Below are 20,135 nucleotides of genomic sequence, written 5' to 3'. Positions count from 1 at the left end.
TTTACTGGAACATAGGGTCAGTTTCAGCAAATATATATATATATGTAAATATATGAAGTTAGTTTTATAAGTCTTACCTACTGTACCTTTAAATCCCAGGTATAAAAAATACCAGTAGTGCAGCTGTTGTCATGTTTTTCAGATTCCTCAAAAAATAATCCAGCAATTCACACGTTTTGCTGTCCCTATTTTTTACATGTTAAAAAGTTGTTGCCACTGAGTGCAACCAAAGTCCAAGAATTGGTTGCCAATTTCTTAAAATGGTTGCCAATGGCAACCTGGCAACTGTTACTGTCGAGCCTTGACATTACAGCTTCAAAAGGCTCCTTTGTGAGTGCGTATACAGTAATAATAGAGGTTATGGCCCAGAGGTTCTTTGTGAGTGACATGTAATTATGTTGCTGACCGTGACTGCAATCACACAGTGGAACTTAATTTGTAGGCTGCCATATTCTGTATCTTTTCTTTTTATTTTAGGAACGGACTCAAAGAAAAAAACAGCTAAAAAAATGACCAGCACTGGCAGCAGAGTTCAAGCACCTCAAACTGGCGGAGCGGCATATGATTAAGCCACCCAGGATTAGAGACTACCTGACCAACATGACCAATGACACATAGTGAGATCAAGTAAAGCCTTAAGTCTTCCCAGATGTTGATAAGATTTCTGGTTTAAGCGATAGTTCTGCTGGCCCAGTTACTTTGACTATCGCTGGATTAATGCCAGATTTGGAGTGAGGTTATCACCCTTGGTTACCACTGTGAATAAACTAATCCTTGCACTGGGTTCTTCTACAGCAGTGTGTGTGTATGTGTGTGTTTGCACAACAGATGTAGGTTACATTACCATGATAAAGAAGCCACACGCTTAAATGGTACTCTGTCGGCTCAAAAGGGGTTTTAGAGAATGGACGGCAACAGCGAAGCCGCAAGACAAAGACTTTTGTTTAGGTCATTCAGTCAGGAGAAAAGTATAGCTAGTCAAACAGAATTTTTGGGGCGATCTGGGTAGCTCACCTGGTTGAGCGCGGCCCCATGTACAAAGGCTCAGTCCTTACTGCAACAACCGTGGGTTCAATTCTGACCTGCGGCTTATTGCTGCATGTCATTCCTCCCTCTCTTCCCTGTCCTGCAAATAAAGGCCTAAAAATGCCCAAAAAAGAATCTTAAAAAAAACAACAGAATTTTGATTTCTAGGAAATATAAATCATAACTAGAATGGCATTCGGAGAGTGCAGACCTCCGCCAAGGCCAATGGTGCATTCACATGCACCTCGGATGGTCCCATTTCCCAAGACGGGAAGTCGTTCTTCCGACTTCGTTGTGTTCATCAGCTTTAAGTCGTGGAAAGAACATGGACGCTACAAAGAAGATGTGGTGTGTATTATTGCTCAGAGCATTGAAACGACACATTAATAGCTGTTGGTTAATTTGTTAAATCACAAATTTGCCTCAAGGGGCTTTACAATCTGTACAGCATATGACACCCTCCGTCCTTGATTCAGGTAAGGAAAAACTCCCCCCCAAAATTTTTTTACAGGGAAAAGATTTAATAAACCTCAGAACAGCAACAGAAGAGGGATCCCATTCATTCAGTTGTGATGATGGCAAATGACCAGACTGTCAAAAAGCCATTCAGCCTGATACTGGATTTTTGAAACTATTGCCAGTATTTGGGAGTTTAAAAAAATCCAATAACGATCCATCAGTATCGTAATTAGTAATTTTTTAAAAACATAAACACATAACCTGAACAATTTTAATGAAGACCCCTTTGATTTTTTTATTTAAATTGTTAATAAGACACATACTGTGCATTTGATTAAAAATAAACCTGTCAGCGTTCTCTGGTGGACAGACTATGAAATGGAGACCCAGTTTCTAACTTACAAATTTAAAAACTAGTATCAGTATTGCATAAAGTAATCTATTAAACTATTAGTAATTGATCTGTACAAACTGTAGGATTAAAAATGAAAATCAGGTTTTCCTTAAGGACCCTATGCAGCCAGATAGCAAACTTTAAAACAATGGAAAATCTCATGTAAACTTCCCACTCAACAAGAAAAACAGATAAAAGGACAGAATAGCACAAAGTGAAATCTGAGCACGGATTTGATAACACGTTGAATATAAACCGGATCCTCGTTCAACATCCTGCCAGTGCCCTGCGCTTTCTCTAAAACTGTGGCGGGGCACTTTTTATCAGCCTGCCTTCTGCTGTAACACAATCACATGAGACAAGGGGAACATAGAGAAGTGCCATTCATCCCTGAAACTCTTAAAAGAACTGGGACACTTACTGCATTCCCAGTAGCTGTTAAACACCTCTCCGCACACACAAACGAGTTTGTGTGTGCTTGCATTAATTATTTGAAATATTTGAAATCTTCTTTGTGTGCTTTCTGCTTGTGTGTACCCAGATGAACCCATCACAAAAACTTGCTTCACTGGCCTTGTTCTGCCAAATGTAGTTAGGAGTAACAGCAGCATCACCATCTTTCCATGAGACGCGACGGAGAGCCCATCCTGAACTGTTTTGATGGAGGACAACAGCTGCAGCCTTTCCCAGCTCAAGCATAGTTCTTCACGGATGAACTCACTCCAATTAAAACACAAGCTAACAAAGAGGGAACCCTGCATGGCAGAGTTCTCTCTGCAGGCCTTGCTCACCAATTATAAACATGAACTAAGTAGCAGACTGTGAGTCAAACAGTTCTCAGTGTCTTTAACAACACCTGGTGGCTTTAAGAAATACATCCTCTCATGCACCTGAACACAGTGGTGAAAGTAACGTTAACTTCTTTTACACCCCATCAATTATCTTATTTTGTGACCCTTTCAGAGGGGCCCGACCCCTAGGTTGCTTTCTTTGCTGTTTGAACACTTTTTGTTCATTAACCTAACACAGACAATAAATCTGCCCATATTCTGCTTTTTAAACATACACATAACATAGCATGACCCAGTTGTTCCCAACTTAGGGTTTGGGACCCCTCAAAGGTGTCCCAACATAAATCTGACATGAGGGACAGGAAGAGAATACAAAGTTCTAAACTTTGATTTTTTGTAAAGGGTTGGATAGTTTTAGCTCTTCAGCACACAATTTTCACAAAAAGGTCGATGTTTTCACAACTTAGAGACAAATGTGTCCGTAAGTTGTGAAGTAAGTAGTTTTAAGTAAACTTGTGGCAAAAGGTCACAAGTAGACACACTGAATCATTTTAAAGGCATAAGCCACAATTTTTTTATGAGGACCCGTTAATCAAGTTAAATGAAAGAATTGTGACCAAGATTTGTAATGAGTGCAACATTTTACAGTTGAAAAATAAACTTGTAAGAGCTCGGTGGAGCTCGTCAAAGTACCTCAAACATGTCTTTGGGATTTTTAGATGGCAACTTCCCGTTTATTATTGGCCGGAATGTATGCCAATACTGATATGTCTGCAATTACCTAATATCGGCCCAGGTGATTTTATTTTAATTTATTTTATTTGCATTTCCATCCATAGTTGATCAGAATCTGAATCCATCCACCTGTTTTTATGTGCATATAAAATCTGAGTGGTAAATGTTTAAAAAAAAAAAGAGTGGAAATATCACAAAAAGGTTTTTACGCTTGGCTGAGGTAGTAGGCTGAGTAGATACATTAGTTCATCCACCCACCATCACTTCATCCACCCACCATCACTTCATCCATCTCTTCATACTCTACATCCATTTATTGCTAAGAATCATGGAGGGCTATTTCAGCAGAAAAGCAGGGACACATCATGAAACACTAAGAAACTGCTGCATATGCACTTGTAAATATCTAAAATAATAGTAAAAACAACAAGTTGACTAAATAAGCTGAGTTAACAGCTGACTAGTTGAATATAGAAGAAAGCTAGAGTGAAGTGTAACACTAGATAAAGACAGGCTTGCTGTGGTTTGTCAGCAGCACTTTATGGGGGGTTATTTGAATTTGACTATGTAACTAATAGCCACTATACATCTGACTAATGTTACAAGAAACAAAGAGCTGGTGTCAGTTACAGCTCATTCACTTTTCCTTAAATCACTCTGCAATTTGTAATGATCATGTAATGACATGTTCCTTTTTTTAAATGTTTTTGAAATATAACATTAGTGTAAAATCTCTCAGATAACAAAATGAGCCTGAGAGTTTGCAAAGTGACGTGCTGTTGACAGAGACTAATTTCTTCTTACTGTGGGTGTTGGAGCATTGACAGGAACCAAAGTGCCTTTACATTGATAAAAACACTTAACTTTAAAACAAAAACATGGATAAAGCATGAAGTCTGACAAAACCAAACAAAGAATGTCCACTGTGATGCACAATCTGAGCAAAATAAACAAGTGGATTTTTCTGAAGGTAGAGAAATGACGCTGATGATCTTTAACTAGTAATAGTGATAATCCAATATTAACGTTTATTAAGAATCACACTGTGTTTATGAATCTTACTAAGCGACCAATTTTTTGGTCCAAATATTTGATTCCAACAAGCTAACGTGTTGTTTTACACATAAAAACATACAAATTTGTTAATGCACAACTGGAACACAGCCCATCGCTTCAAAGTATTATGTGATTTTGCCTACACAAACTTAAGAGACTGAATCCATTTGCAAAATGAGGAAGGAGGCAAATTTGTTATGCAAACTATTGAAGCTGTGTTTACAACGTTCAGTTTATTGTGTGTTGATCAGACAAAAATGTTGTGCAAGTTGATCGACAGCAACCATTTCGCTGATTGATTAGTTGTTTAAGTCACTTCTCAAGCGAAATCCAGAAATGAATCAGCATATGAATGGATAATAAAGTGAAACTATTAGTCAACTAATCTAGGGGAAATTAACGGACAACAATTTTACTAATCGACTAAACCTTTGAGTCATTTTTCATTCGCAAATAAACATTTGCGGTTTTCAACTTCTCAAATGTGAGAATAATTGTATACTTAATATTTTGGGGTTTTGGACTGTTGGTTGGATAAAACAAGCTATTTAAAGATGTCACCTTAAACTCTGGGAAACTGCAATAGACATATTTAACTATTTATAGGCCTATCTCGCATTTTATAGCCAAACAATTGAGAAAACAAGAAATTAATCAGTTAATCGATTTGTTGATCGACAAAAAATGAATAGACAACTATTGATGCATTGTTTAAGTCACTTCTCAAGAAAAAATGTCATTCAATGTTTCCAGCTGCTCAAAGATGAGGATAGCTAAATATATTTGGTGTTCTGACTGTTGTTCAGACATAAGCAATCTGAAGATGTCACCTTGAACTGCAGGGAACTGTGATGGACATGTTTCACTATTTTATGACATTTTATGGAGAGAAATTGAGACATGAAATTGGCAGATTAATCGATAAACCCTAACTAGCACAAGTGTGCGTGTGTGTGTTTTGTGTCAAATACTGTGACCAACTGCACTTTCAGCCCTCACAGTGTCGGTGATGTCGACATCTGTAAATTACTGATATTTATTGAATTACACTGAAATGAAAAGGGTGAAAAAAAGAGGTCAGTGAGAGTTACTGGGGAACTTTTTGTTAACTTTCTCCTCATCTGTTAAGGCAGCTGTGGATGTTGTAAACTCCTTACATCATGTGAACACCTGAACATGTCATGAGGCATGAACACAGCTGGCTGCATGGCCTGCATCTGCCTGCTTTTCTTTCACGAGCAATGACACAAAAACATGGACTGAATGCAAAAAACAAAACACTAGGGCCTGGCTTTCCTTCGTGTGCACGAGCAAAAATCCCAAATTCAGAGTCCCGCAAAAAACAGACGAGCAGACAGAAAGCAGAGGAGGGTTAATTAATTACCTCCACGGAGCATCACCACCATCAGCTCACATTTCACCTCACATCTGCTAAATAGCACACTAAAGCCAACCACGTCATGCGCTCCTTGTGCGTTTTTTCCTCCTTTTTTGTGAGAGAAACCCCCTCTTACCTTACACATCCAGGCCATTCTTATTTCTACGCAGACAATGGTGGACCGCTTGTTTTCGTCAGCCCCAACACGCCGTTCACCGCGTCCGTTTCCAAACACATTTATTCATGTATGCATCACAGGAGGAGACGCCGATGTGGTGCGGTTAAATGCGGGGATCGGCTCCATATATATTGGAGTGTACCGTTATTCGTCTCCTCTCTCGGGTTTTTTCACCCCCATGGAGCTTGCCTGGACCTGGACCGACGCTGCAACGCTATTGGCCGGCAAAAAAGCAGAGCCCCGCCTCCGCCTGCGTCACGTGGCCGCCACTGATTTCCTGACCTCTGCTTTTACAACATGCTGTCTGAAGGCAAGTTGCAGGTTAACACATTATCTTTCTTCTTCAATGTGTGAAATAAACAAGAGATAATCTTAACCAGTGGGAACAAAAAGTTTCCAAATATGTTTGATAAATTGTTTGTTTTTTTGTAATTCAAGTTTTTTGACATACAATACTTTATTGATGTCCATCTATATACAGTGCAGTAGGCTACAGTACATTGAGGAACAAAAATGTGTTTCCCTGATCCTGTTGCAAAAAAACTGGGGTCACCAGTGCTAAAGAGTGGTGGCTGTGGATGTGATCCCCGATGCACTGCCTGGGATCTCTGTTAGAAATTACAGGATCCAGTTACAAAGGGAGGTGTTCACACCCAGGGGGCCCAACTTCCATACCAAACATTTCATAATTTTATAAAGCAAAACAAGACAACAAGACAAGTTTCGAGACACCCAGAAATTGCTTAACATCCTACTGGATCCATTCTTTATACGTTTACAATTTATCTATAATTTTGTCATCCTGATCATCTATAGTGTCATTTTACTTGGTTTATTCTCACACAACATCTATTGCATGTCTGGGCGTTCTGAGAGAGGGATCCCTTCTCAGTTGCTCTTCCTGAGGTTTCTTCCATTTTTCCCCAATCAAAGGGTTTTTTGGGGAGTTTTCCTTCATCAAGGGTCAAAGGACAGAGGGTGTTGTATGTTGTGAAGATTGTAAAGCCCCTAGAGGAAATTTGTGATATTGGGCTTTATAAATAAAATTGACTTGACAACATGAATGAGACCATGATGTTAATTGATTCCTTTTGTTCTAACAAATTTCTGCATTGTAAATTATGCATTTTTTGCAGGAACAAATCATGTAAGAACATGATCAATGTTCCAATGTTGATATTTTCATGTGATAACAAGATCAATATGTTGTAAAAAACAAAAAAAAAACAAAAAAAAAAACTATTGTGCTATTTGTGGGAACAAAATATTACTGTGGGGAAACGATCAATTTGTAAAATATTTGTCCTCCAATTACCCTGTTTACACTGCAGCGGAGTTGGTCCCTCCTTCCATTTGCCACAGAGCTGATATTTTTAGTGTAAAACGCATTTTCTGATGCAGTGGTTCTCAAAGTGAGGTTGAGTGACCAGCAGGGCTCCAAAAATGGCAAGGGCAGGAGTGTTCTTAAACAGCCTTCTGGGTTTTTCCAAACATCATCAGTTAATTATCATTTATAGAACCTAAAAGGACTCATTAACCCTGTATTGCCCTCTCATGTAAATATGTATGTATAGTCACACTGATTAAATGAGAACAAAAAAACTGGTTGCATTCAGGCTGTGGTGCTTGCAGAATACACAGAAATAGTTCCCTATCTGAGAACATTTGTTATCTGCTCTGTTGGGGAGGTGGTATAGAGAGATAAACTCGGGTCTGCAGATATAGGTTTTCAGTGACTGCTAAATTCATCTGAATGCAAAAGTGTTGCAGTGAACTAAAATGATATCTTGAAAACCTTTCAGGGATCCTGATAGAATTGGGGAAACGTTTCTGCATTCAATCATAAAATATCGACAAGTGAGCCAAGTTAGGTGTATTTATTTTTCCAACTGCATCTCAGTAATAACCTTAAAAGCAGTCATGAAATACCAGCAAACAGATGTGATAATGCTTCTATTTCCTATATGTGGTTATCCTGTTCAGGGTCACAGAAGGACTAGAGGCCTCCGGAGGGGTCAAAGTGTTGTCCGTCACAGTTGGAAAAACACATTCACACCACTGACAATTTAGAGTATCAAATCCGCCCTTTCTACATGTCTTTGGACTGTGGGAGGAAAGCGGAGCACCAAGAGGAAACAGGAGCCGACACGGTGAGGAGAACATGTAAACACCATACAGGAAGAATCCGGCTGACAGGATCAGCTGCTAACTGCCTCTGCAGGAGTAGAGGTGCTGTATCACACTAAATTAGCTGGGATTTGGCTATTGTTGTTTTACATTTTTATTTGTTAAATTGCATAGTTCTATTACATTAAAGGGACAGTTTACTCCAAAATCAAAAATACATTTTCAGCGTTTGAACTACTCAACCTACTACTATCTCGAATTTAAACGGAGAATACACCATCTTCAATTTATCAAACTAATACAGCTCGCTCAAGGTTCCTAAATTAAATGGCTTACAAACAGGTCTGTGGATAATCCTGAGTAACCGGGTATGAGAATAATTTAGCAGCTACAGATTAAGGTGGTTGGCAGGGGTAGGCTCATTTTTGTTCATTTTCTCTCACTTTGTTTTTTTTAATGTTGCTTAAAAGAAAAAAAATGGCCAATCTAAAGATTTTTTTTTTTTGGCATTTATTTGATAGGACTAGCCTAGAAATCTAGATGCACCCTAGCGGCAGCAAATGTAATTTGCAGCCAGGGTCAGTCTAGCAACTCTCCATTGGCTTGCGAGCTGGAAAAACCAAACTCTAGTCAGGCCAATCACATCGTGTATAGAGTCAGTGGGCGGGCTTAACATAATGACGGCAGAGTTGCAACGGTTCTGCGTGAATTCCAAGGGGGTAAGCATCTGTCAACAACTCGTAGCTCCTATGGCGACATTTTGATGCTAAGCACTCACAGGCCGTTAGCATTCCATTGACTGCCATTCATTTTGACGTCACTTTGACAGCGAATAACTTTATATCTGAAGCGTTTAAGACTTTATTTGTCCGTTGTTTATTTCTAAAAAGCTCAATTACCTTGTATCTCACGTTATGGCTCCATAGCGGACGTTTTTGTAAAAATAGGCTAACGATTGTGTCATTACCACACGACTTACTGTCGCATAGTAGAGGAATTACCGTATAGTACAGGAGAAGCTCGCAGGCAGTTTCGACTTACATTAGCTGTTTAAGTTTAATTACTAATGTTAAAGGGGTGATTGAATGCAAAACCGATTTTACCTTGTCATAGTTGAATAATGACAGTTTAGTGGGTAACTAGGACATACATAGAACCTCAAAATCCCATTGACACCTCTTTCCTCTGCAAATCTCACAATTTAAAAACTGCCTCTGAAAACGGGCAAAGCTCAACGAGCCGCCTAGTAGTCAACTCGGCGGCTCCTCCTCATTTGGCTCTAGTCTCTATCTTTGTCACGCCCAAACATTTACATAGGCCACTAGCTAACTGATCTGAGGTCAGTTAGTCTTCTAAATCTAGGTTGCGCAAATCTCAGACACTTTTTACATTGTTCGCCTGCTCTTGCATTACTAAATTCACTTCTGAAACTTTTTTATTCGAGAAATCAACTATATAGAGGTCAAATATGGGCCGTTTTACGAAAATTGATGGCTAATTGCAAATTTTGTCCGACTGTGTGTCGCAGTTCAGCAGGAGCTCAGCAGGCTACATGACAGCGGCCGGTGCTGCCTCGCCGCCCGGCGTGTCCTACTTCATAGACCCCGGCTCGCTGTGAGCTCGCTGGATCTCCGTCACGAAGGGAAGCCCGCGGCGCTCCATACCCGCGCAAAGTCACCGGTTCTGAGTTACTGGACTACAAAATGCCGAGGCCCTGATGGAGCTCCAGGGCCTGCAGCTAGCCGCAATTCATAGGATTGAAGGGACAGTAGCAGCTAACGAAATCCCTAATGTTCACAAAAATGCATTAAATTGAAATCGGACACCATAGTTGGCTTTATAAGACCTTGGGGTACATGTTATGCAAGTGGCGTGACAAAATTCAAACTGTAAATATACTTTAATTATGCCGAAAGTGAAGCTAACTAGCCGCGATCTGTAAACATAGGATTGGAGGGACAGTAGCAGCTAACGAAATCCCTAATGTTCACAAAAATGCATTAAATTGAAATCGGACACCATAGTTAGCTTTATAAGACCTTGGGGTACATGTTATGTAAGTGGCATGACGAAATTCGTAGCAACGATTATTATTAAATGGGACACATAGCCTAGCTTGCAGCTCCGGAGCTCTGCGGAGCCCCGAGCTCCAGTAGTCCAGTAGCCGAGAAACGGTGACTTTCACTGGGTATGGAGGTTGCCGCTTTCTCGTCAGACTGTGTGGAGCTCCTAAAGTCCGACACGTCTTACTAAATTTGCAATTAGCCATCAATTTTCGTAAAACGGCCCATATTTGAGCTTTATATAGTTGATTTCTCGCTTAAAAAAGTCTCAGAAGTGAATTTAATAACGAAATAGCAGACAAACAATGTATAACTTTGCAGTGTCTGAAATATGAGACCTGCTGTCTCGTCTCCAATGTGTTTCTATGGGGTTCGCTTAAACCAATCAACAGATGAGCGCAGCTCATCTAAATAAGATTGAGATTTCTCTTGGCACAGCTACCAGAAGACTTACAACTTTCAGACAGGTTGCTCACGTCACATCTACGTCGTCAAGCTCAGTTGGAGGCTGCGCATTAACGCTCAGTGCTCACCAGAAAAGTGCTTCTGATATCCTTCACTGGTCTCCGTCCAGAACAACGGGATCTGTTGGTCCATTCTATATATACGGTCTATGGTGGTGAATGGTGAATTCCCTGCTACTTGAAAACAAAGAAGATGGCTGCTGCTGCTGGCGAACAGCGGTCTTTTGAATCGGCTTTGGCCACAACTCTGGAAGACTTGGAGTTAAGCTTTTCTTTGAGAAAAGAACAAAGAATAGCACTGACGTCATTCTTAAAAAAGGAAGATGTGTTCGGAGTTTTGCCGACCGGATACGGCAAAAGTTTAATCTATCAACTAGCGTTGCTCTGCCTGGTTGTAGCGCTATCCTATTGCATGCAGAGGGAATTTGAAAGACAACTGTTTATCCCGCCCCTCAGATTAAGCCCTGCCAATGGTGAGTTCCCAGACCCAACATCTTGATGTGGGTCTGGCTTGTCAGGCTAAGATAGGACAGCTTAGACATGAAAGGGGAGAGAGATGGGGGAATGACATGCAGCAAAGGGCGGCAGGTCAGAATTGAACCCGCTGATGCTGACTGAGGACTGAGCAAATTCAAACTTTCCAAAACGAACAATATTAAATCTTATTTCATTGTGTTTTCCATTAACAACAACATTAGTCAACTTACTGAAGACTCATTTAGCTAAGTTCTCTTTTGAAGTCCGGGACTTTTGTTTCATGTCGTCTTCTTGTCTCGCTACTTGTTGCGCTTTACTGTCAACTATATGAAATAAAAGAGAAACTTTTTCAGGGCGGTTACAGTTGTAGACCTGATCTGTTAACAGTCCATGATCCAACAATTCAAATTGTATGAATACAGAGAGTAGATATGTGAAAGGATGTTTCAGTTCATACAACTTGCTAAGTGTCTTGACAAAACAGCATTTATCACAGAAAGAGGTTTGAATAAATGGTATAAGCTCATTTTAAGACACCAAGGAAACAAACACAAGGCTTGGCCACCCAACCAACCAGATAATATATTTCAATTTAACCTCCTTTGATATGCTGTAATTAAGAACTGTTTTAGTTTATGACACTGATTTTCTGTATATTTTTGCAGAAACTGTTAGAATTATCAGAAAAAGTGATGCAAACCTGGCAAACATCCTGTCCGTCTTCACCATCACGTTATTAAGATGATGGCTTTGTGTTTTGCCTGCCTGTATGGGAGGTTGTAATTGAGTTCAGCAGCAGTCTGCCTTCCTGCTAGATGACATGATACCTTGAGTAAATAGAAATGTTTCAAGATGTCAGTCTTGTTTGCAAATGAAAGAAACTAATCTGAGTTTTTTCTAACACAGAATATATTTGATATACACCATCTGTAATTACAGGAACACAAACAAGCATGAATCCACCGAGACTTGCTGGTAGAAAGAGGAACATACACTTAAACACTCTTGCAGGTAACCACAGGCTGCTGGTACACCTCACTTCTTTTGATTAGCTGTCGGCACATTGATTAAAATTCTCAGTTATTTTCTCTTGAATCTTGCCAGGTGTGAAGCATGTCCTCTAAACAAATCAATAGCTCTATCGGGGCTATCACCAAATCTCCCTCTTCATCTTTGCCTCTCCTCTATTAAAGCTTTTCAAACAGAGCATGAAAAAAAGTAAGCCTCAAACTCTGAGAGGCATGTCACGGATTTAATTCTCACAAGTGCTCACCCTTCTCAAAAAGAGAAAGCCAAGGTCATCTGCAGACCGTGCATCTGAAATTACCTCTGGGTGATTAAGAGACTGAGGATGATACCTCACCACCTTTCTGGATGTGATAAGCAGCTATCAAGCTCAGGAAAGCTGAGGAACGTAACACAACGCCATCAAGCATGTGCACATTGTGAAGTTTACTCCCAATTGGAAACAATGCTGTGTCCCAGTTTCATACGAAATACTAATTGTATACTATATATATATATATATATATATATATATATATATATATATATATATATATATTAATTGTGGGTTAGTATACTGTTATTGCAGTTAGTACACAATTGTTTACAAGATTTAAAGTTTAAGTTTAAATTTATTTTTTTCTGGGGTGTTTACAAAGCTGTTTTACCATTATACACAATTTGTTTGAATTTTTTGCAGCTCCTCAAAGTCCTTTGTGCATAACTTTATGGGAAGGCAGTAAAAAACACTGCACTTGTTATGCAAACCAACTTTTTTTCATTACTCTTAAAGGAGAATAGCTCTGTTTGTAAATTTGGAGTGCTGTCAGTAGCGAGAAAAACAAAAAAAAACAATCGGTGTTGCCTACACCGTGTTATCCTCTTGCTAGCGTTAGCACCCAGGAGACTGAAAGAGGGCAAGTTTTAAACGTGCTTTAGCCTCTTAACATGTTCGAAATGTCATTACAAGTGCCCACCCATGTGAAGCGATTCCTTCCGAGTGAACACAGTGAATCTGACTGCAGTAGATGTGAAATAAATGCATAAAAGTTTTGCTAATTCAGCTCTGTTTAGTTCCGCTATTGAGACGGCAAGACAAGTGCTTTGGGACGGTCTACAAACTACAACACCGAAAAGACATACAAAAATATTTTCAAAAATAGGCATATGCTTATTTTTTTTAAAGTAAGTTCTGTTGTACAACTAGCAGGAGACAAGTTATAATTCAGGTAAGTTTGGAGACACTACCTTATTTAATAATGAAATTAATAAATATTTTTGTTGTATCTCTTTTCGGTGTTGTAGTTTGTAGACGATCCCTAAGTCTTGCAGTCAACACTGGAACTAAACAGAGCTGAATTAGCACAACTTTTATGCATTTCTTTCACATCTACTGCAGTCAGATTCACTGTGTTCACTCGGAAGGAATCACTTCACATGGGTAGTCACTTGTAATGACATTGTGAACATGTTAAGAGGCTAAAAGCACATTTAAAACTTGCCCTGTTTCGGCCTCCTGGGTGCAAACTGTAGCAAGAGGATAACATGGTGTAGGCAACACCGTTTGTTTTCGTTTTTCTCGCTACTGACAGCACTCCAAATTTACAAAAAACAGAGCTACGTGTTGAAATAGACCGGAATTCTCCTTTAATAGAGTCACTTTTCCAGTACAAACACAAAGTATTCACAACACTTGCTTGGATTTAGTGCGTAATAGGGATTTGCTGAGGCTTATGGAAATATCATTTGTTTTGCCGGTCATAATGGAAAAAACAAATATTGAAATTCTGACCTAATGATGATGCAAGAGGAAAAAGTCAGATGATCATCAAAGTTTCAACAATTTATCCTAAGGGGTACACAAATGTGTGCACCAAAATTCATGACATCCAATAGTTGCTGAGATATTTTTGTCAGGGAAGAACCGTTAGACTGGCCGGTGTATCAAACAGCACTGCAATCCCTAAAGCCACGTCACTAGCATGGCTAAAAATGACTTATAGCACACAATTAAAACAGCTTGACAGTGTAATTCTACCTGCAGAAACCAGAAACATCATATCTGACATCATATACATTTATGTGGGGGAATAAAGGTGTGAAAACTAATTGCTTAAAAGATTAAAAGTTCAAACCATAATTCTGTTAACAAGTGCAACTGTATAATAAATACAATAAAAAATGTAAAAATGCTGGAATTCAGACAGACATGTTGACCGTAGAGGTATTAGTCATAACTTGAAAGTGCCATGAGGTTCACCTCATTTAAGGATTTTCTCTCATCAGTGAAGAATAAATGTAAATATGTGCACAGTGGAGCCAATTCAGTACAGTTCAGTACTTTTTCTTTCTGAGCTTTTGTCTAAAAATACTGGACACTATGTCGTGAAGCAGGGCTTTGATTTCAGTTTCAGAGTACCTGGGTCCATTTGCTTAATGGGAGTGGCGATCGTTGGTCTGGTTCCCAGGCTTTAGTCCAGTGAGCCCAGTAAGAGGATGCCTGAGTGATGATGCCTGAAACCCTCCTCCTGTGCTGACAGACGCACACACAAAGACACCGGTGAAGGTTCCCAGCTGATGGAGACAAGTCGCTCTTCACAGACCGTCAGTGTGGATGAGACTGGTCTTGGAGTTGAAGACAAAAGAGATGGAAAGAGAGGGAGGTAACAGGAAATCTGTAGTTGTTAGTTTTTTGTTTAACGTGTAATTCTTAACCTTAATGCCAATTAACAATCGTGTTTCAATGTGTTAGAGAAGAGGATGAGAATTGGTCAAATTCATTCATCACTGCATGTTTCACTTTCTTAGATTTTGAACAACTACTGATACAATGCAATGTGCTAACACACAATATTATACAATAAAAATATAGTGAACATGACAAGATTGGCTTACCTCAGTCCAAACATTAACAGATGTATTAAAGGGGGGGATCACGGTGGTGCAGTGGTTAGCACCGTTCCCTCACAGCATGAGGGTTCTGGGTAGCCCATGTCAGCGTTGGTTTTCTCCGGGTCCAACGGCTTCCTCCCACAGTCCGAAGACATGCAGGTTAATTGGCAACTCTAATTGCCTGTAGGTGTAAATGTGAACGTGAATGGTTGGCTGGCTGTCTCTAGGTGTCAGCCCTTTGATTGACTGGCTTTATGTCCAGTACCCCACCTCTCACCCAATCCAGCCCCACGCGACCCTGTAAAGGATAAACGATTATAGATGATAGGTGATAGATGGATGGATGTATTGAGGGTATCTTTGGGAGTTTTTAACCTCTAGTAGCGCTATGGAGCAGTTTTTTACCGTTCATATATTAAGACAAATCGGCATCCACTACAGTGCCTGCTCTTAGAAACTGGAAAAAAAGGATTACTTTGTAATGACTCCCATGAAAGTTTACCAGCACAGCAGCGCAGGAACTTCATTGTAACTTGGTTTCATCCATGTCCATAAAACTCACCAACGCTCTCTTTTAAAGTAATTTTTTTCAGCTTTCTGTGCTATCTAAAAACTTCCACCCCATTCAGTCCTCTTAGTCCTGCTACTATTACAGACGCATGTGAACTAACTGCAGCCTCTTGAAAAAAAGACTTGAAATGAAAAAAAGGTAATCCACAAATTATTTGACTTAGAAAGTTTTCATTTTCACTCACCTCTTGATTTGCTTTTAATGAACTATTTAAAAATGTAGTTGTAATCTAATAGTCACTTTCTAGAACAGGTATAGTCTCGCTGTGACTTGAATAAAGTGTAACTCGAGCAGCACTTTCACACTCAAGTGGAGCATTTCAGACTTACCACTCTGTACAGAGGATGTACTAGCACATCAGATTGCCTCCAGCTACAGAAACAGTGGATAAGCTGCTGTCCTATGTTCCTTCTCTGCTTCCAAGAAGGCTTACCAGAATGAATCAGCATGACTCAATATGACAGATTTGTATCCCCTCCACTGAAAAGAAGCATAAATTGAAATCTAATTACCACCTGTCCTTAATCACACTGTCATTTTGTTAAAGTGTGTAATGGCTCATCTTAAAACACAAACTTCTTTTATATTCATATTGTTTGTTTGTTTGTCATTGTATTGTGTCTTGACAGCATCTGTCTACTAAAACAAACCTCTGATAGATGTCACCATCACCATGTACTGTGCAGTGTCTGTGCAACATTTGTGCTTTACTGCCTCCTAGTGATTATCAGGAATAAAACAATGGAGGGTCACTTCATCAGGTATCATTATATGATGATTTAAGGACGCTTTTCAGGCTGATTCAAGACTCCGCTTCACTTCAGGGTCCTGATCACCCTGTCGGGGTTGTATTCGCTATAACGCTCTACATTATCCTTACATTATCCGCTTATTACACGGCTACTTACCAAATAAATTAATAATTTGACACAAAATATTGTATTAGCAACCAAGCCGCGTAATTATCATCTTTAAAAGACAGCATAATGTGTACAATGTGTTTGTGACATCTTTGCCGCTTCATCCATAGGCCAAATGTGGAGTTGACAAAACAATCTTCATCTCTCTTCAAAGTTCATTTAGTAGCCGTTACACTTGACCCAGTTGCCATTGAAAATGCAGATGTGATATCATATGAAGATGTGATTTCATATGATCAACAACAACAATGCCATGACAACGGAGCAACTCCATCTGCCAATGAAGATCAGCTACTAGACTGTTTTGTCAGCTGCTGTTGCCGAGGTCAACAATTAACTTTTCTTCAGATTTCTGCATACAATCCATTAATATCAATAACTGTCAAAAAATACATTTTATATATATATATTTTCAGCATTTATTCAGCTAATCCTAACACAAAACCTCAAATTCTGTGTTGCCCTTGAGTAAGTTAGTTACTGCGTAAGAGGAGCTGTTCAGTATTCAAACAGGCTGGTTGTTGCTGGATGGAGCTCAGTGGAGTTTTTCTGGAAAAACAATAGCTGATAAATGAATGAATGCGCTGTGAACACAGAGTGAATTTTATAAATATTGTACGTACTCCGGGGGTCAATATTATTCTTTTTTGAGCTCTTGACAGCCCAACAGTGACAGAACAAGTTAAGTTTTTAGTGAAGTCTGATCATAATTTACAGCAGCAGTAAAACAATGCCTTCTCTCCTGATTTCTAATCAATTATGGAAAACATGACAGACAATTTAAATATCATCATAGGGTTGTCAACAGGGGATTCTTCAGGATCACAATGTTTAGAATCCTTCATAAATCTTCGTTTCAAAGTATCTGTAACCCATAATTTTATAATAACAATGGTATGTATAACAATGTGAAAAGAATGTGACCATGTGAAAGGAGTTCACTCGTACTGATGTGGCTCTGCAGCTCCCCTCGGCTTTAAGGAGCTCTGTGAGTTTCAGCCCATTGTTTAGCTGTCCGACCAAGCTGCCCACATATGATTTGGGGGAAAACCGTTCTGTGCTGGCTTTGCTATTGTTTTCCTATGGGGAGTAGGGGTGGAGACAAATAGGAGGAAGCTCTACCCTTGGCGTGGCGCACCACTTGAAACTGTCACCAAGCATTGCGCTCATATTTCAAATTATTTATTTTATTATTTAATTTATTATTTATTATTATTTTTGGTTGCCGCTGACCTTTCAAAGTACAACCAATGAGATAACAGCTGTATGTGAGGTAGCCAGAAGCGATGACGACGTACACCTTTGCTGTGCTTTGCCTCTGAAGTGTCTGCACTATGCTCTGTGCCCTACCTCGCACAGGCAGCTGTTTTCAGGGAAAAATCTCCAAACACCCACAGTACATAACCTGCTTAGCAACAAACAGCAGACAGAAACAGTTAGTAACTAGCTGGTAAACATAGTGGAGCATTTAACTGCTAAAAGAGAGCTAAAAGAGGGTGAATATTGGATTTCCATCTGGTGGACACAAACACGACTCCAATCGAAATAGCTCAGCTCAGCTTAGCTTAGCTTAGAGTAAAGACTGGAACCAGAGGGAAACGGCTAGCCTGACTTTGTCTAAAAGTAATATAAAAATAATGTTAAATAATCTTCATTCTCAACAACAGACAGAAGGAAAGGTGAAGATGGCTATGAGCTATGAGGTGAAGATGGTTATTTGATATGGCCTCAGCAGATCTCGGGTGATCAATTTGTTTTTAAAGCAGCCATATTATGCTCATTTTCAGGTTCATAATTGTATTTTAAGGTTGTACCAGAATAGGTTTACATGGTTTAATTTTCAATAAACACCATATTGTTGTTGTACTGCACCGCTCTCTCTCACTGCTGCAGATCCTCTTTTCAGCTGGTCTCTGTTTTAGCTACAGAGTGAGACCTCTTTTCTTCTTCTTCTTCTGGACTATCTTTGATTGCACTGCACATGCCCAGTAGCTCAGATGTAGATCATGTCAGCTAGCTAGCTCCATAGACAGTAAAAGAAAGGCTGTTTCTACAACTTCGGTCAGTTACAAGGCAGGATTAGCTGGGAGACTTCTAAATGAGGGCGCACATGGAAGTAGTTCTTTTGTAGATTATGGTGAACTTGTGTGTGTTGTAGCAGTGCTTTGCTATTGAGAACGAGGTAGCATGCTAGCTTTAGCATGCTAGCGTTAGCCATAGCGTTAGCATGCTAACGCTACGAGCTAATGGTTGCGGTTAGCCTGCTCGTTTCGGCTCGTGACGTCACAAGCCGTGCAGATGTTGACCAGCTCACCCAGAGACTGAAGGCAGGACACATTCAGAAACTGTATCTCACTCTAAACACCATGGATGGATTTTTTTCAAAGTTTGTATGTGTGTGGAAGCACCAGAGACACAACATAACACCCCAAATCCAAGAAAAAGTGATTTTTTCATAATATGGGCACTTTAAGGCAGTATAGAAGTTTTGTTTTTCTTCAGCTAGACTGCTGCTGTAGTTGGTAGTAGTGTAGTGTTAGTCTTGCAGTTGGTTTAGTTTTGAAATTTTAGACATCAGCTTTTGCAACTTTAATCAAAGCCCTGTATATCTGTATTTACACCTGAATGTGACAGGCGTGTCAGAGGACAGCAGAACTTTGACCAAAGCAACCACACCAGCAACAACTGCTCTGTCAACAGAAACTGTAGTAACTTGATGGGTGAAAACTCCACAGTGACTTAAGATAAATTATGAATTTCATGGGAACAAACTTTCAACAAACAAAAGTATTCAGTTCAAGCCAGAGTTTTAAGCTAGAAATCAGACCTCCCCAGAGCTGCTGAGGGGGTCATTAAGTACATGTCACACTATGTCCCTGATAATAACCACAGACGTCCACAGAGTAGACCAGTAGACCACAGAGGTGCAACACGAATCTCTTGTGGAGATGTTTTTAAAGCATTTCCATTTTCCACCAAAACTTGTGAGTCATCTCTACATTCACACATAACACTGCAGTGGTTTAATTAAACATTTATTAAGCGATTGTCTGCTGTGCCTGTGGTTCAGCAGCATTTGGCTCTAGCCCCTGTGGCCGGGACTAATCCTCAGCATTTTGTGCTGAGAGATAACAAGAGGGCGCCGGGATGGAGGACAGGAGAGGGAGGAAAAATGGGTTGCGGCATTCCTTGCAAACAAACAAGACTGAGAGGTGAAAGCTGTGATCCATCCATCTGTCTTAGTGCTTCCTCACTCTCTGCACACTCTCTCTCTCATTTCACTTTTCTCCCCCACCTTCCGTCTTTCTCTTAATCTGTCTCTTCCTCACTAATGAGAGCCAGTGGGGTTTGTCCGTAGCCTAACAACCAGCACGTTTGTCTCTGCCCAGACACCAGGGGGCCAGAGATTACTGCTCCCCCATCGCCTGAATAAATAAGACAAATAAATAGAAAAAACTCACAGGGCTGCCAGTATATTTTTTTTATATATTTCTTGCAGTTCCACGCTGCACTGACAACGTGACATTATGACTTTGCGTAAACATACAGGCCACTTTCCTAAAGCCAAGTGCCGTGTTATCTGTACGCATTTTGAGCTA

The 20,135-nt window shown here is 39.8% G+C and overlaps 1 protein-coding gene and 1 long non-coding RNA gene across 2 annotated transcripts in view; both read right to left on the bottom strand.

Annotated features, from left to right (window-relative positions):
• Positions 1 to 6,217, bottom strand: part of st6galnac3 (ST6 (alpha-N-acetyl-neuraminyl-2,3-beta-galactosyl-1,3)-N-acetylgalactosaminide alpha-2,6-sialyltransferase 3) — a 76,136-nt gene extending 69,919 nt beyond the window's left edge. Inside the window, exon 1 of the mRNA XM_031294427.2 lies at positions 5,976 to 6,217. Within this exon, the coding sequence (XP_031150287.1) occupies positions 5,976 to 5,993 (18 nt within the window). The 5' untranslated portion in view covers positions 5,994 to 6,217. The remainder of the gene's footprint in view (positions 1 to 5,975) is intronic.
• Positions 6,218 to 11,384: 5,167 nt separating this feature from the next.
• LOC116046194 lies at positions 11,385 to 14,887 on the bottom strand. The gene is made up of 3 exons (XR_004104065.2): positions 14,573 to 14,887; positions 11,849 to 11,956; positions 11,385 to 11,471 (listed from the first exon to the last, which is right to left on the bottom strand). It is a non-coding gene; the product is annotated as an uncharacterized LOC116046194 (long non-coding RNA).
• Positions 14,888 to 20,135: the final 5,248 nt, after the last annotated feature.

Source organism: Sander lucioperca, chromosome 9, assembly GCF_008315115.2.
Source record: "Sander lucioperca isolate FBNREF2018 chromosome 9, SLUC_FBN_1.2, whole genome shotgun sequence".
Taxonomy (NCBI): Eukaryota; Metazoa; Chordata; class Actinopteri; order Perciformes; family Percidae; genus Sander; species Sander lucioperca.
This window is presented reverse-complemented; position numbering and strand designations above follow the sequence as displayed.